The sequence below is a fragment of the Gopherus flavomarginatus genome, chromosome 5, assembly GCF_025201925.1.
Source record: "Gopherus flavomarginatus isolate rGopFla2 chromosome 5, rGopFla2.mat.asm, whole genome shotgun sequence".
Taxonomy (NCBI): Eukaryota; Metazoa; Chordata; order Testudines; family Testudinidae; genus Gopherus; species Gopherus flavomarginatus.
The window spans coordinates 154,937,159-154,955,167 of record NC_066621.1 but is presented as its reverse complement, the minus strand read 5'-3'; the positions used below and the strand labels follow the sequence as shown (position 1 = coordinate 154,955,167).

The window sequence follows — 18,009 nt, the reverse complement described above, 5'->3', positions numbered from 1 at the left end:
AACAGTGAAATCTTTGGTGAGCTTAAACACAAAAAAGAAGCTTATAAGAAGTGGAAATTTGGACAGATGACTAGGGAGAAGTATAAAAATATTGATCGAACATGCAAGGGTATGATCAGGAAGGTCAAAAGACAACTGGAATTGCAGCTAGCAAGGGATTTGAAGGGTAACAAGAGGGGTTTCTACAAGTATGTTAGCAACAAGAAGGTGGCCAGGGAAAGTGTGGGACCCTTACTGAATGGGGGAAGCAACCTAGTGACAGATGATGTGGAAAAAGCTGAAGTACTCAATGATTTTTTTGCCTCAGTCTTCACAGAAACGATTAGCTCCCAGACTGCTGCACTGGGCAGCACAATATGAGGAGGTGGTGAGCAGCCCTCAGTGGTGAAAGAACAGGTTAAGGACTATTTAGAAAAGCTGGACATGCACAAGGCCATGTGGCTGGATCTAATGTATCCGAGGGTGCTGAGGGAGTTTGCTGACATGATTGCAGAGCCATTTCCCATTATTTCTGAAAACTCATGGTGATTGGGGGAGGTCCCGGACAATTGGAAAAAGGCAAATATAGTGACCATATTTAAAAAAGGGAAGAAGGAGAATCTGGGGAATTACAGACCAGTCAGCCTCAACTCAGTCCCTGGAAAAATCATGGAGCAGGTCCTCAAGGAAACCATTTTGAAGCACTTGGAGGAGAGGAAGGTGATTAGAAACAGTCAACATGGATTCCCCAAGGGCAAATCATGCCTGACCAACCTGACTGCCTTCTATGATGAGATAACCGGCTCTGTGGATACGGGGAAAGCAGTGGATGTGATATATCTTGACTTTAGCAAAGCTTTCGATACCGTCTCCCACAGGATTCTTGCTGGCAAGTTAAAAAAGTATGGATTGGATGAATGGATTATAAGACAGATGGAAAGCTAGCTAGATCATCGGCCTCAATGGTTCGCGATCAATGGCTCGATGTCTAGTTGACAGCCGGTATCAAGCAGAGTGCCCCAAGGGTCGGTCCTGGGGCTGGTGGTTTTGTTCAACATCTTCATTAATGATCTGGATGATGGGATGGACTTCACCATCAGCAAGTTTGCAGATGACACTAAGCTGGGGGGAGAGGTAGATACGATGGAGGGGAGGGATAAGGTCCAGAGTGACCTAGACTAATTGGAGGATTGGGCTAAAATAAATCTGATGAGGTTCAACAAGGACAAGTGCAGACTCCTGCACTAAGGATGGAAGAATCCTATGCACTGCTACAGGCTGGGGACCGACTGGCTAAGAGGCAGTTCTGCAGAAAAAGATCTGGGGGGTTACAGTGGACAAGAAGCTGGATATGAGTCAACAGTGTGCCCTTGTTGCCAAGAAGGCTAATGGCATATTGGGCTGCATTAGTAGGAGCACTGCCAGCAGATTGAGGGAAGTGATTATTCCCCTCTATTCGGCATTGGTGAGGCTGCATCTGGAGTACTGCGTTCAGTTTTGGGCCCCCCACTACATCAGAGGGCAACAAAAATTATTAGGGGGATGGGGCACATGACTTATGAGGAGAGACTGAGGGAACTGTGCTTATTTAGTCTGCAGAAGAGAAGAGTGAGGGGGGATTTGGTAACAGCCTTCAACTACCTGGAGGGGGGTTCCAAAGAGGATGGAGCTAGGCTGCTCTCAGTGGTGGCAGGTGTAATGGTCTCAAGTTGCAGTGGGGAAGGTCTATGCTGGATATTAGGAAAAAACTATTACACTAGGAGGCTGGTGAAGCACTAGAATGGGTTACCTAGGGAGGTGGTGGAATCTCCATCCTTAGAAGTTTTTAAGGCCCAGATTGACAAAGCCCTGGCTGAGACGATTTAGTTGCGGTTGGTCCTGCTTTGAGCAGGGGGTTGGACTAGATGACCTCCTGAGGTCTCCTCCAACCCTAATCTATGATCTTCGGGTTTTTCTCAAGCGGATGTGTAGATTTTCCATAGGCCAGCCTTGAATCAGATACCACTAAGGAATGTGGATGGGAATGTTGGAAGAAGTAATGAAAACTAGTCTGAGGGACTTGGTTAAGCCTGTCTGCATCCCAGATTTAGTTGTAGTTTTTTTTTTCCTCTGCCCTCCTCTGTTCTGAATGATTGATCAGCGCTGACAGGCTGAAGATGACCCACCATTGTTTGGAAGTTCCTTCTACTGTGGAAGACGCCATAGAGATGGCCATGTGCTGAGGTCCTCTAGGTCCAAAGAACAATTAATGTTTCTCCACCACTGCTGCATACCTCATCCCTGACTTGCAGCTATCATATCTAAGAACTGATGCAGTTTCCATGCCTATGCAGTCCTTAGGCTTTTTCCTGTGAAGGGCGCCACTGCAATGGAGATGTTGTGATTTGAAAGCCTGCCTAGTGGGAAAGTAACTGAGACCACAAAATCCTTTCACACAAAGTAAAATATTGGAGACCTGTGTTTTATCTGCAACAGTAGCCAAAAACCAAAGAATGAAGAAAAAATAAGTTCCATAAACCAAGAAGAGATTAGAGCCACAGCCTTTTTTAAACAATGAAATTATTGTCATGTGTGACTGAGGTAAAGCAATCAACATTATCATTTGTTGCAAAATATCCTGAAGACACTACACATTTTTCAAGCCTGTTCTGTATGCAGAAGGATGCTTTACAAATCAATATTACCCATCTCTGCACAAGGATGCTTAAGCACTGCAGTATGTAATTAAATGACAATTGTATGGGGTATTTGTAAAAACTCCATTTCAACCTTTAAAAAAAGAAAAATAAAAAACATACGAGATTGAATAAATGCAGCATACAAGAGAAACTAATGTGTTTTTAAAGTCAAGATGTACCCCAAGTAGCCAGTAAGTCCAAGAGTCACAGGAAAAGACAATGCAGGAGAGGAAACGGAGTGCCCAATACCTCAGATGCGGTTTATTCCGTACTTTGAGTTTTTGGTAAACATAGTTCAGGCAGGAATCTCCAGCTGCTGGGACTCTAACAGCCGCATATTTGAGTTGTTAGAATGTACAAATACATACTTGCTGCAGGCTTTATGACTGAAGTACCCCATCTCATGATGTAAAGATGCATCATGATTGCTTACTGAGACTGTTCCCTTTATCTCCTTTCTTCAGTCACGACTCTGTGCCTTTTATCAAGCTCCATACTCCTATTCCAAACATCCCCTTTCCTCTTTCAAATCCCACCCCCAATCAGAAATCACAACCCCATTGTCCTAAATGGCAAGCAAACAACCAAGACGGTCCCTGTCCCAGATTGCTCACAAGCTGGGATTCAGACAAAACTCAACAGTTGAACACACACAAATCTGAAGGAAAGGGGAGAAAATGGGAGGACAGCTACTAGAGGAAGGTGCATATGTATAAATTAATCCTAAGAGTGGCCTCAGCAGTCACAAGTGATTACAAATTAAACCAATGCCAGGCATTAAACCCTCATCTTCAAGCAATCCCTCCCCACTCTCAGTAATTCCCAAAAACTCTGACGCTCCTGATCTGTTGTTCTTGGTCTCATTTAAATTGCAAGGTCTGTAGGCCAGGAACTCTGCCTTGGTGAGGTTTTTAAAGTACCACGTTAACTGACAACCCAATGTGATATTTTTTGAAATTATCAGTGTCCCTTCACAAACATCAAGCTGAGAAGCAGAACTTAAAGCAGGGGCTTTTAAGATTTGAAGCAGACCTGTCTCATTTACCCTCCTACAGAACAATCAGATACCGCCCAGGTACAAACCCAGGTTTCTCCTAATCCGCATGCAGAGACATTTATTTTGCTTATGTCAATGCAATTAGTAAGAGCAATCAGTGCAGCATAAGAAAACCCTCTCCCCTCAAGAGTTACAAGCGTCACACAATTCATGCCAGCACGGGGAGGAATTTGAATTCAGATCTTTTATACAGCATCATATTGTGTTATTGCTACATTACTGAGACATGCTCCTTGCAAATCTTTCAGTTCGAAAAAAAAAGTTAGAAAAAGTTAAAGATCTCAAATTTGTAACAGAATATATATTTAAACTTGAAATTACTTCACTCTCTAAAACACTGCATTGAACACAAGGCACACAGACACTCTGTTATTCCACTATGCACCTCAAACATCAGCAGAACATCTCAACAGATATCTTCATGTTAAAATGTCATAGCTATATGCACACCCCCAAGACATCTGTTCCCATTCCTATGGCCACCATTAAAATCCATATTAATGTTTTATCTGATTTCAATTAAAGAATAAAATGTATAACCTCCTTTATACCTTCTTTACTATCATTTTTATTCTGTATTAATTAGTAGAGATTTCCAAAGCACTATAGTGATATAGGTGTTTACCTGTGCTGGAATTTGGCCAGGATACTGGGGTTATTACTTTCTGTACCTAAATTCTATCTGCAGTTTCCACTGGATTTTTTTTTCCAGTCTCTTGTCTTAAAATGTTGGATAGCACGCAGCACTGCGGCCCAAGAGCTTCTGTGTTCACCAGAGATAAATGCAGCCTTTGTATTCCCGATCTACTCCACAGGGTACTGGGAGGCTTGATTCATGTTTATACAATGCTTTGAGATCCTCATATGGAAGATCTATGGAAGCACTGCAAGGTGAGTAAGTTGGAATTTTGCCAGGAAAGCAGAACTAACATCCATCCCTACTTTTCTGAACAGCATTATGGGAACTTTAACAGGATGGCAGCATGCAAATGATTTGACAACAACAATGGAGGATGGAGGCACCAAGGATAAGACACCACCATACTTTTCAATGCCACTGAATATCCCAGCCTCATTACCTCTTTTCAAAGTTAGCATGTAGGATATCCTTTATAAAGAACTGTATTAAGGGAAGTTTAAAATGTCATTAACATTCAATAAACAGTGCTATGTTTTATGCAAGCATTAATGAACAAGCAGATACATCCCTAATACAGATTAGGCAATTGATGCATTGATATTTTACTGAAAAGGGCACTTCCAAGGTTGGCAGGCCCAAATTTGGATCTGTGTATACACACTGCAAACAGATATGAAAATCACTTATTTATAGGCATTTCTCCTCCACCCTGAAATGCATTCTGGAATAGAAAAACATCAAATCAGTGCCAAAACTCAGCACTCATGAGCAACTCTACAATAAACCATTGTGCACTATGTGGTGAAGAGAGAGGGGGAAAAAAAATCACTAACAAAACAGATTTCAATTTTAAGCTTCCAAGTAACAGTTCTGAACAGTAACGTGGGTAGGGTGGAGGATGCAAAATAATCCCTTAAATGTACTGCTACAATCTAATGGTGAACACAAATATTTGCTTAAACCCTCAATCATCTGCCAAAAAAGACTAATTGTGCTAGAAGCTGCTGAGTGCCCAAATTTGTGCTCAACCACAAATCATTTTATTTTCTTCTTTTCTAGGTTCATAATGCAGATCTCCCTACAATTAGCGTCTCCCTGTTTATAGGGGGTCTTTCATAGAGTATCATAGATTATTAGTGTTGGAAGGGACCTCAGGAGATTATCTAGTCCAACCCCCTGCTCAAAGCAGGGCCAATCCCCAAATGGCGATTGAACTCACAACCCTGGTAAAGGAACAGAGTAAAAACCAATGGCCCAGGAATAAATGTAGTCTCCGAAGCTATTTTTAACTCATGGATTTCAAACTATGTATTAAGTTGAGGGTGTCCCTTTCACATATTGGGGGTTTAATTTTGTCAGGTTACATTACGGAGAGGTTTTGATTTTATTCCTGTTTGGGATCTTTGCATGGGAAGCTGATAAACTTTCTTCAACTTCCTGAAAAATTTAAAAGATCAACACTTGTTTAAGATGGATTTCATTTTAGATCTGTTAAGCTGAACTGGCCTTTTCAGATGCTTAGAGCAAAATTCACTAGCAAATGTACTTAGTGGTCCCTTGTAAAGCCCTCTGGGAAATACCTGATTTTAGTATTTATGATTGTTAAATATTCCTGAGGTAGTGACTGTGTAGTACAGTGAAGAATGCACTAGAAACACCTTCCTATAGCCAACCTCCTACTTTCAGCAACCACTTCAGGAGTGCCACCAAAATTAACCTGTACAGTTTTATTTGATCTCAGTTAAAGACATCTCTAGTAGGGGTCAATTTTTGTTGGCCCCTCGTATAATGGCTTAAGATAGGTTTCACTGTATGTTGTATTGTGCCAGTTCCACTTCTGAGTTAAATGTACTCTACAGCATTCCAAAGTAAAACACTTCAGCCTCTTTTCCCAAGAGTTAAGAGCCCCAGTTTGCCAACAAAGCTAAAAATCTTAAGCACTATTTGCAAGACGCCCAACCCTGCAAGTTGTTGAGCATCCTCAATGCCCACTGGCTTCGCAGAAAGTGGTCAGTACCTCACCAGGTAATGGTCTAGGAATGGAAGTGTAATATGCATAGCTTTTATTTGACATGGTTGTGTTTACAGTGTTTCCCGCATCAGCGTGGTCAGGGCCTAACTAACTCTATAGTGGCCTGAAACTCCGTATGACTTTCTGAAGAGCTGGCTTAATCTGCTTCTGCCTCTGAAAGCTATTATTAACTCAGGGATAAATTTGCACCTTTTTAATCAGGTACTATAAATGACACATTCTCAAAAGTAATTCAGTGAACAAATAACCCTCCCCTCCTGTTAAAAGGATCAATAAACACTGAAGGTAGCAGGTGATGTATCCATCAGTTCAGACCCTTTGCAGCATCAGGACCAGAGAGATGATATTTTGTCCCATCCACCCCAAGAGTCAAAGAACTTTTTTATTTAAAAAGAGAATGTGGAGGTACATGCATGAGGGCTGCAGGGGAATCTCAGCCTGCCAACACTGTGCCAGGGATCTGAACGGGTCAGGACTTTTAGGAAGTCACCATCTCCCACTTCCAGCGCTAGTGGTCCCTTTGTGCTCTGAAGTTCGGGCACAAAATGAAAAGGGCTAATAAGTGATTTCTAAAAATAAAAGTTGATTAGCATTAATATTTACAGGGTCACAAAACAGGGAGTGGGGGTGCAGACAGAGTCAAGGGTGTAAGTGTATTGTTCTCACCTTATAGACATCTCCATATGTGCCACTCCCCACCCTCTGGATGAGCTCATAGTCCTGCTGTGGATTCCGCCTCATGATATCCCCACTCGGCCGAGCCACAGGGTCCATCCTCAGTCAATACAGCCCCAGGGAGGGGGCAAACAGGAACCCTATGCAATTGCTTCTCCCTTCACCACCCTTGGGAGTACTCTCCCAGGAGGACAGATGCTCTAGGTGTCTAACGAGGGGATCTGTTCTTCGCACACATGGCTTCTGCTCCCACCTTTTTGCCTAAGACACAAAACAAAACGACTTATTAGGCTTTGGTTTCAGTTAGGCTTTGTGTTGCTGGCTCCCAGGAGACTGGGGAAGGGGACTCGGATCTCAAAAGAGAGACGCCTCCACCCACAAGTATTTCTATGCTGCATTAGAGGAAAGGGTCTCAGCTTCTGTTACAGCTTGGTTGACAACAGTGGTGGAGGCGGGACTGCTATGATAGCAGCTCAGCGAACACTGTGCTGGGGCTAGGAAACAGCAGCTATCTTCCCAAACTCTTCCCATCTCTGGTCCAAAGGCAGAGGCAAAGGACAGGCAGTTCCCTGTCTGGATGCTCTCCACAGCACAGGGCAGCTACGTGCTGTTGATATTTTAAGGACCCCCTCAAAAATAATGCTAACTTGCCTGCCATAGGCCCAGAGATAGATGTTCTAGCAGAGAAAGAGCTGGGGTGATAGATCATCTATTCAGGTCTTCCATTTAAACAAAAAATGCTCTCTCATAAACATAACCAAGGAGACAGGCAACAGCACCTGGAGGCACACTTATGTACGTGCTCTTGCTGCATTTATACTTTGGTCCTGGGCAAATAAACTGATTATTGACAGAACATCACAGAGCTCAGTGTGTCATCTGCAGGGTGGGGATGGAGCCCTTGACTGGTGGGGAAGGAGATCATGGCCCCTTCTCCCCCAGCAAGGCCTTGTTTGGTACCCAGCACTTGTGGGGCTATTCCAAAGGCAGAATCTTTGTTCTTCAGGGGAACTGTTGTGGGCCCCAGAGTCAGGCACCTCGGGCAGTGATGCTGGAGAAGGGTGACTCCACAAGAGGGAGGGGAGTCTGCCCTCACCACTCACATGTGATTGGGGGGCTGGATTTAACAAGGGGCTGGTCTTAAGAGCCAGTGACAGCCTCCCCCACCCCTTTCTTCAGCCCAGAGGGACCATCCCACCCGAGGCACATTGCTGATGCCAGGATCCCTGACCTCACCTGTCCCCTATCATTAACCTTCAGAGATCCCTCCACACTGCATGGACCCAGGCAATGCCCCCCATCGTTATCCCAGAGCCCCCTCCATCACATGAAGGTGGGTTCTGCCCTCCGCTTTACCCCAAGAACCCCCTCCCAACCTCACAGCTCTGGTCACTACCACCTATCACTAGCGCCCCACCACATGGGACAAATCACTATCCCACATCGCTGCCAGCCCAGACCCTCCCCACCACACAGGGAGGGACGCTGCCCTCCCCCCCCCGCCACAAACCCTTCCTCCGGACTGGTGACTGTGCCCCCCCTCGTCCGGTCGCTGTGCCCCCCCGAGCCCTTCCCCCCTAGTCCGGTCGCTGCCCCCCGCCGGCACCCTCCCCACCGCAGGGGGCCGGTCGCTGCGCCCCCCCCCCCCCAGGACCTTCCCCCGGTCCAATCGCTACTCCCCGCAACCTTTCCTCTGGACCGGTGACTGCGCCCCCCCGAACCCTTCCCCCCCAGTCCGGTCGCTACACCCCTCCCCGGACCCTCCCCACGGGGCTGGTCGCTGCTCCCCACCGCACGGGGCCGGTCGCTGCGCCCCCCCACCCCGGAACCCTCCCCACCGCACGGGGCCGGTCGCTGCCCCCCCCGAGACCCTCCCCACCGCACGGGGCCGGTCGCTGCCCCCACCCCCACCCCGAGACCCTCCCCACCGCACGGGGCCGGTCGCTGCCCCCACCCCCACCCCGAGACCCTCCCCACCGCACGGGGCCGGTCGCTGCCCCTCCCCCCGGGACCCTCGCCCCGGAGCTCCCAGCGGCGGGGCGGCTCCGGCGGGCAGGCCCAGCAGCCCGGGGAGTCCCGCGGCGGCCGGATCCGGGGTCGGGGCCTCCCTCGCCCGGCCGGCCGGTCACTGACAGCGGCCGGGCCGCCACCCCACGGCCCCCGGGCAGGCCGGAGCGAGCCCCCGCGCCGCTCACCTCTGCCCGGGCTCCGGCGCGGCCCTTTGTCCCGCTCTGCCAGTCGGCGAGCGGCGGGCCCAGCCCGGGCCGCCCAGTCACGCGAGCCGCCGGCCCGGGCCTGTTCGAGCTCGGCTCAAGCCCGCTGCGCCGCCCGACCCCCCGCGGTCCCGGAGCTGCCCGCCGCCGCCGCGCTCCGTGTCCGCTGCTGGCGGCGCCGCGCAGGGCCGGGACGCGCCGAGGGGCCGGGCGGCAGCGCCACAGCGCCGCGCCGCGGGGAGACGGGGCGCTGCCTCCGGGCCCTGCCGGGCTCCAACCCGGCCGCGCCGCCTGCGCTGTCAGAGCCGCGAACAATTGTCCCCGCCTCCCTCACCTCAGCCCTGCCGGCCCATTGTGATCCCCCAGCCGGGGCGGTAAAGCTGAGCCCAGGGACCTTCCAGCCACGGAAATCAGCCCAGCTTAGCCCCGGGCACCCGGGCCCAGCGACTCAGCCCCAACGACAGATGCCACAGCTTCAGCCAGGGCTGGGCTGAGCAAAACGCCCGCAAGGCGCCTTTCAGGATCCACGGCTCCCACGCGTGTCTGTCACATGTGGTGTACCTCACCCCCCCCCCCACTAAATGCCCCAGGCACAGCTGTGTGGGAGAAACCAGACAGCCGGGAGGGTCTCAAAGAACTGAGGCAGGAACATGATAAAAGCCCAAAACAGTTGTGGGTGTCGACTTTTCACAAATGGATCGCCATGTCTGAGTTCCTCAAAGGAAACCTGCCCAACTTCTTCAAAGGAATTTAAATTCACAGCATTGCTAGATGCTAAAAATCATGGTCTTAATAAAGGCACTGGATGTATGGCTTATTACTAGGGTGACCAGATAGCAAGTCTAAAAAATCGAGATGGAAGTGGGGGGGCAATAGGAGCCTAGATAAGAAAAAGCCCCCCAAATCGGCTCTCCCTGTAAAATCGGGACATCTCGTCACCCTACTTATTACAACTATAACCCACTAACTCACCTTTGTGTTAACTGCCCACTTCACTGTGAATGGTCTCTTACAACATGTTAATCCTTTATGCTAACCAATCTGTTCCACCTTGTATTTAGCTTCGATACACTGGGTACTTTTCCCAGACCTGTAGCTCAAAAGTGTGTCTCTTTCACCATTAGTAGTTGTCCAATGAAATATATCACCTTCACCCATCTTGTCTCACTTATCTTCCAGAAAAGCCTCCAGCCTTGCCTTGAGACATCAAGGGATGGAGAATCCACCACTTCTCTTGGCAGTGGTTAATCACCCTCCTGGTTAAACAATGGTGCCTTTTTAAAGCTGAATTTGGGTTTAAATTCCAGCAATTGGTTCTTGTTTTGCCTTTTTGTGCTAGATTAAAGAGCCCTTTAAGGCCCTTGTATTTTCTTTCCCTGAAGTTATTGATTCACTATAATCTGAACACCTCAGTCTTTTTGGTAAACTGATTGAGCTCCTCACGTCTCACTGTAAAGCATTTTTTGCCAGCCCCTGAATCATTTTTGTAGCTCTTTTCTGTGAGGCCAGCTCATACATAAACCTATGTGTGTCAGCAATTTTTGGTGGTTATTGTAAACAGATGAAGTAAGTCTCCCCTGGATTCAGCAGAGGTGTGGGGGATGGAGGGTGGGGTGCAAGGAAGATGGTTGTGGCTTCCACTCCCGGGATAGCTGTAGGTCAATTCAGACTCCAGCATAGTTAAGAGCAGCTTCAAGGGGGCATCTACCAGTCTCGTCCCTTACCCTCAAACTTGCCTCCTATGCTGGGGACTGGAAGACGGTGGTGTAGGGCTGGCTTTATTCCACCTGGCAATTTCCCTTACACTGGGGGAATACTCAGTTATCTGTTTTGTACAAGTGCTCATAACTGAACCCATTCTCTTGGCTATAGCCGACAGTCCTAATACAAATTGTGATTGTAATTCACTGGCCTATGCATTTGGCTGTACTCATAATTAGAAATGGACCCAAGCTGCAAAGTTCAGATCTAGATCCAAGCTTTATTTAAGGTCCAGAGGGTTCAGGGGTCTAGTGTTTCAGTTTGGGCCCATCTCTGCATATTACTAATTTGAATGACAACTAATTGAAAAAAAAATACAATTTCAGAAACTGAAGCCCAGATCCAGATGCCCTCTTGCCATTTCCCACCCAGATGTAGTTCAAAGCAGCCAAGGCTGTCCTAAATGACTGCTTGGGGCTTCCCACTGTATAAAAGGAATCCCCGGGGTCTCATGGTCAGTGTCATCACTCCAATCCAAGCTCAATTCCCTGCATCTATAACCAACAAACCAATACAATATCCAGACAAAGAAAACCCTACCCCTGTGTTAAAATAACATGACTTTGTAAATTTGTAAAATTGTAAAATTGTAAAATCATTCACCTGAAAGTTAGGAAATGCCAGGTTTATGGCTGGCTGTCCAACCTTGATTCTGCCTCCCTGTGCAGCCATCCTGCACACTGAATGAGGCAGGGGCACTGTGGAAAAAAATAGCATATGATCTTGTAATTAAAGACTATCATAATGTATACACAGAGGGAGATAAATTACACTTGCACAGGCAACTCTGTATCTGGCATTTCCTAACTTTTTGAGTACTTGACTTTACAACCTTTGTAGTGTTCCTTTAATGTAGTTTTTTTGCATGGCATTTCTTAGTGTGTTTTTTTTTTAAAACAAAACCAAATTCTATCATGTGCAACTCCCCATCATGTCTTCAGTTTTGTCACACAAGCAACCATCACCTGAGCTACAGTACTAATTACATTAGCCATTGTGGGGAACGTGATTTACCTCAACCAGCGAACTCATGTTAAAACTACTAATTGCCTTGTCTACACTAGAATTTTAAAACATGCTCATTAGCACATGTTAAAAATACACAGTTTTTCCTTGTGAAGACAAGGCCTCAGAGAAGGCAGTCTTTAAATGCAACAGTCCGTGCTCAAGAACACACCTCTCAGTGTTAATGATCTTGTTAATTACACCTTGTGTCCCATCTCTGGTTCTTGGAAAAGACAATGGTGAAGAAGGTAGCATACCAACTGCAGAACCAGAGCCAACATTTTAGATCTCCTGCAGTCTGTTGACAGACTTTGCTTCTTGCATGGCTATGGAACTAACAGCAGTGATTGAAGATCAAATGTCCATGCTAATATCGTCAGATTTGTTGGCAACGCTGGCACAAATTAATCACAAGATGCTTCTGACTCACCTAAAGGACCTGGTAGAAGGTTATGAAATTACTTTAAGCCAGCGTTGCTCATTCCTCTTCCATAGATCCCAGGACATTGAGATGAGCAAACTCTTGGACATCCCAAGAAACCACCCCCACACAGAATTCCTTCCTGTCACTTCCTTTATGTAACATTTTTGTGAGATTGGTAGGAGAAACTCTGGGATGTTAGGGATGGCAGTGCTATCAATACATTGTTGACACCCAACTATATATCTCCTTCTCAATAAAGGTGGACAATATGTCTGCCTGCTGACAGATTCTGTGGATTAGCAGGAGATCTGAATAAAAAGTACCTGGCTTGAGCCCAATTTAGGATAGATGGAGGTGGAATTGGTTGTGACTGCCATGTGATCTCACCCATTATTGAGAGTTTCTGCTTTCTGTGGGTCAAAGAAGTGCACAATCTCAAGGTACTATTCATAGCCTTTAAGGCTGGAAGGGCCACTGCGATCACCTAGTGTGACCTCTTGTATATCCCAACCCAGAGAACTTCCCCAAAATAATTCCTTTTGAGCTACAGCATATCTTTACAAAATACTATATTGAACTCAACACGCAGGTGCCCAGATAGCAACTTGTGGCTAGAAATACCTTGTTTCCTCTTCTTCTAGATAGTCATCTGTGTCCATCTTTCCAAATACAGGTCTAACCCTGGTGATCCATGGTCTTGTTACCTCCAGGCTAGATTACTTTAACTCGCTATACCTTGGATTGACCCTGAGGGCCACCTGGAAGCTATAGCTGGTACAGCATGCAGTAGCCTACTTCTTAACTGCTACAAACCAACAAGACCATATCACTCCAGTACTTCACATTCTACATTGGCTGCCAGCTCAGTTCTGGACCCAGTTCAAGGTCCTGGTCTTTATCTGTAAGGCCCTAAATAGGCACTGGCACAGCTGTCTCGGAGATGACCTATCTCTTAGCAACCTAGTACATCATCTGTGCTCATGGGGAATGCTTTGGCTTTCAGAGCTTAGGTTTCAACTTATAGATGTACAGGCCAATGCATTCATTGCAGAGGTCCTTCAGCGGTCGAACTTGCTAGCACTAGAGATCAGGTTAAGTTTAAATATTTCCATGCTCAGAGCATGACCCTGGACATATTTACACAGGTGTTTCCCAATTAACCATGTCATAAATTACTCTGGCAAAGCTCCCTTGGAAGCAGAACATTGGGGTCTGAACATTTTAAGAGAGCAAAGGGGAGTTCTCCCCATCAGAGGGGATGATGAGGTATCTCTAAATGTTGTGGGACATCCAGATACAATGATGGTCACATTAGAAATGGGTACACATTTTGTCAGGATTTATCAACCCTTGAGCCAGTGAAAAGCTGTTTTCAAGCTGTTTTCAGGGTAAAGTTAATGGCTGAAGGTGTGTCTTCTAGATCTGTATATCACTAGTTGAAGAAAAATCAGTTTCAACATGGCAACTGAGCTTCTGATCAAAACCTGTGTGTGGCTTTATAGCTTAGAGTCTTTCAAGAGCACAATATAAAAAACCCAGGGCGTGGGCGAGAGAGAGATTAGAGTTGGCAATAATGTGCACAACACAGTAAAAGCATCCAGACAAAAACAGCATGTAATTTTCCTTCCATTTGGTGGAATAAATATCTTTTAAAAAAAATTAGGTGGAATAAGATAAAATGAATCCTGATGTATCAACCCTGCATGTGCCTAGTGCATTGATTGAATTAAGAAGCATGTGCTTTAGGTACAGTCATACCCCTCATACATATCCATCATATTATACTAGCTAAACAAAACACTTAGGGCCTGATTTTCAGACTGAAAACAGGATTTATGTTCCTATCTCCTTGGGTGCTTTTGAAAACCCCACCCTTAAGCCCTTGGAATAGTATCACTGCTTGCACCAGCCATCCTAAGGAGAGTGAGGATCATGGGACCGACTATTTTGGGTTAAACTCATAGGTGTCCTAGCTGCAGTCTAAGGCATTATGGTCTCACCCAGCCCTAATTGTTTTCTATTTAGTGGATCACTTTAAATGAAAAGTGTTTTGCTTCCAATGCAACACAGATCATGTGGACTAACTAGAAGGGATTCACTTTTAATTTCCTCTTTGCTCTATAAACCCTTCAGCATCCTGCGTATTCTTTCCAACACAAATACATGCCTCTTCCTGCACATCCACCAAATAAGAGAAAGAAAAAAACAATTTACCCTTTCAAGAACTATATTTCCTGAAATAATTTTAAACAATTAAATATGTCCCAGTAAAACAGCTGCCTACACTCCTAGTTATGGTACCCCTTTTACCACCCTTCTGCTTAGACTCCTTGGTGAGAGTCACAAACACCAGTCTCAGTTTTCTGAATTTAGTGCTCACAGAAGATAGTTAAATTATGGCGTGAGAAACAGAACATTTCAATTTCCAGTAATAGACTACATTAATGTGTAGCCTCATATAGAGCTTTACATTTACACTTTCAAATTAATCCTCTCAAAAACTCCCTGTCAAAATTCACGAAGTCCTATCACCACCTCTTTTAACCCCGTGATGAATACAAGTCACTGCAGTGAGGCCTGATTTCAAACCCACTGAGATCATCAGAAAGAGTCCTGTTGACTTTGGATTAACCTCTTGGGTAGCCCGGTGGCTACCTGTGACTACTGGCACTACTGTGACTACAAACTTAGGCAAATTCAGGTTCCCGCAATTCAAGATAAATTGGAGAGGGTTCAGAGAGGAGGCGTGAGAATGATTAAAGGCTTAGAAAACATCCCTTATACTGATAGACTTAACAAAGAGAAGATTAAGGAGTGGCTTGATCACAGCCTATAAGTGTCTACATGGGGAACAGATATTTAATAATGGGTTCTTCAATCTAGCAGAGAAAGGTACAGAGGTGAAAGTAAGCCAGTACAGTCCAGTATGGTGTACCGGCAAGAGCCAGTAAGCCGTGCTGGACCACATCGACTTCCACGGCGGGGATTGAAAGGGCTCTGGGCTGCCCGCGGCTGAGATTTAAAGGGCTCAGAGCAACCCACAGCTGCAGGCAGCCCAGAGCTATTTAAATCCCGGCCGTGGCTCCGGTGGCAGGGCTGGGTCCAGGATTTAAAGGGCTCAGAGCTTCCCGTGGCTGCGGGCAGCCCAGAGCCCTTTGAATCCCGGCCGCAGCTCCGGCGGCAGGGCTGAGTCCGGGATTTAAAGGGCTCCGGGCTTCCCTCAGCGGCAGGAACTCTGGGCCCTTTAAATCTCTGCCGCAGCCCCGCAAAGCTCGGGGTTCCCCCTGGCGGCCAGAGCCCTTGGCCCTTTAATTTGCCCCTGAGCCCCGGGGCGCTCCCAGCCACCTCTGCGACTGGGAGCTCCTGGTTGATTTAAAGGCTCTGAGTCTCCCAGCCACAGCTGGTTCCCCGGGGCTTTTAAATCTTGAGAGGCCACGCCTCTTCTGGATGAGGCCATGCCCCCTCAGGACTTCAGCAGTACCAGTAAGTTCTGTAAGTTACTTTCACCCCTGGAAAGGTATAACATGATCCAATGGCTGGAAATCAAAGCTAGACACATTTAGACTGGCAATAAGGTGTACATTTTTAGCAGTGAGTAATTAACCATTGGAACAATTTACCAAGGGTCCTGGTAGAGTCTCCATCACTGACAATTTTAAAATCAAGATTAGGTGTTTTTCTAAAAGATCTGGTCTAAGAATTGTTTTGGGACAGTTCTCTGGCCTGTGTTATACAGGAGGTCAGACTAGATGATCACAATGGTCCTTTCTGGCCTTAGAATCTATGAAAACTGTCTTGACTGTTACCTTGTCCTCCCCACATCATTCTTCTCCCCACCACATCTGTATGTTCATTCCAACATTCCACATTGCTAGAATCCAAACTCGTGAGCTAGCTTGTGCAGGGACAGCCTTTGTGCTTCCTGGCTGTACAATGCCTAGCACAACAATGAGTCCATAGGTACTAGTGCAATAAATCAATAACAATCTGAGTCAGGTAGGTTTGTATAATTATCCCCATTTTACAGGGAAACTGATATAAAAAACTTAAGTGACTTGCCCAAAGTATTTGAGTGTGGAATATAAGAGCTAGGAATATTAGGACCCATGAATTCCCTGATTCCCCTTACTATGTTCCAAACATTGAATGATACCGCTTCTTTGGCAAGAAGGGAATTATATTTTATGTTGCACCTTTCATCTGGATGCCTCCCAGCATTCAATGGGGTATTACGTAGTTTTACATAGGGTATAATTTAGGATTGGATAACATGAGCTCTTTGCATGGCAGTCTCCTGTGAAAGAACACTGGATGTTATTTTTATAACAGATACTCAGATTTATTTAGTAGCTGTAGTTACAAGAACATTTATGCAAATTTCTATCTGAGCAATACAGTCGAAGGGTGTTTTAAAAAGCCAGTGTAGGGTTTGAATGCACTTTTATTTTACAATCAGAAGCAAAGAAAGTGGTCTACTTCTAGCCTTAATCAGAATGCTAGGAACTCTTTGGTTTGGCATGTTTTGACCAACTCTCCCACTGAACTTGTTCAAAGCATTAGGAAAGCTCGTTTTATTCCCGTAGTGTATTTGGATAATAAATATATTGGAAGCCTGGCAAATGCAGAGCTTAAGGATTCATGAATTGACAGCAAAGCTTGCAGCTTTCCCATTTATTGATTCCTACAATATTGTCTGTGTTGTGGACTCTGCATCCAATTTCAATATCGATGAGAGCAGAGTTAGCTGTCAAGAAGGGCCACAGCATCTTCCCCACTCTCCACAGTGTGGCTTTTTCCAAAGATTTTTTTGGTTTGTTTTTAGGTGGGTTTTTCCTTCCCCTCCCCCACCGGTTTTCATGCTGATTCCCGCAGGGCTCCTGGCAGTTGATATGAGTTGTGGACCTGAATGCTGCAAGGGAAAAGTGAGACCGATGAAGAGGATATAGTCAGGCTCTCTGCACTAAGCACCCAGCCTTTCAATCCCATTCGACACACAGTGGGCCAGATTCTCTACCTGTTAAGCCTGCTTTGTGCCACTGACAGCATTAAAGCTGGCTTAACTAGACAGCTGAGGAACCCCATTGTCTAGGTGAATCCTCGAGTGTAGAGCCACCATAGAGGTTCTTATGCTGCCCAGGGGGCATACCCAGGGAAAAGGTGGTGAGGCCAGATCATGTCTACATCCTGATGATCCTTGGCCACTGAAACCCTTAGAGCTGTGGCAGCTGCAGCAATGTTGGGGGCCACATACTGCCCAACACAGAAGGTGCTGAGAAGATACCTAAAAAGCATCCTTATGCCTGGGAAAGGGACCTCAAAGAAGGGGTTTTGCTTTCACTAGAAAGCCAGAGAGAGCAGAGTTATGGGACCGTGGCAGAGGAGAGGAAGCAGCCTCCGAGGAGGAAAAGCAAGGAGAACTGGCAGCCAGGCCTAGCACCTGCTTCATTGTCTAGGGCCCCAAAGTTGGATCTTGGAGAAGAGGAAAGGTGTGAGCTCTTTTTTGACTGATGACCCCCGGATCTATGCCCTGGAGAGGGGTGAAGAT

At 46.3% G+C, this 18,009-nt stretch overlaps 1 protein-coding gene across 3 annotated transcripts in view; it reads right to left on the bottom strand.

The window, feature by feature from the left end:
* Positions 1–9,405, bottom strand: part of MAP4K5 (mitogen-activated protein kinase kinase kinase kinase 5) — an 84,429-nt gene extending 75,024 nt beyond the window's left edge. Inside the window, exons 1-2 of one of the 3 annotated variants that reach the window (XR_007774609.1) lie at positions 9,257–9,405; positions 7,053–7,322 (exon numbers count right to left, since the gene is read on the bottom strand). Coding sequence is in view for 2 of the 3 variants with exons in the window: in XM_050954600.1 (XP_050810557.1) it covers positions 7,053–7,160 (108 nt within the window). In the remaining variant the exon portion in view is untranslated. The remainder of the gene's footprint in view (positions 1–7,052; positions 7,323–9,256) is intronic. The other 2 variants (XM_050954600.1, XM_050954599.1) reach the window with 2 other exon arrangements.
* Positions 9,406–18,009: the final 8,604 nt, after the last annotated feature.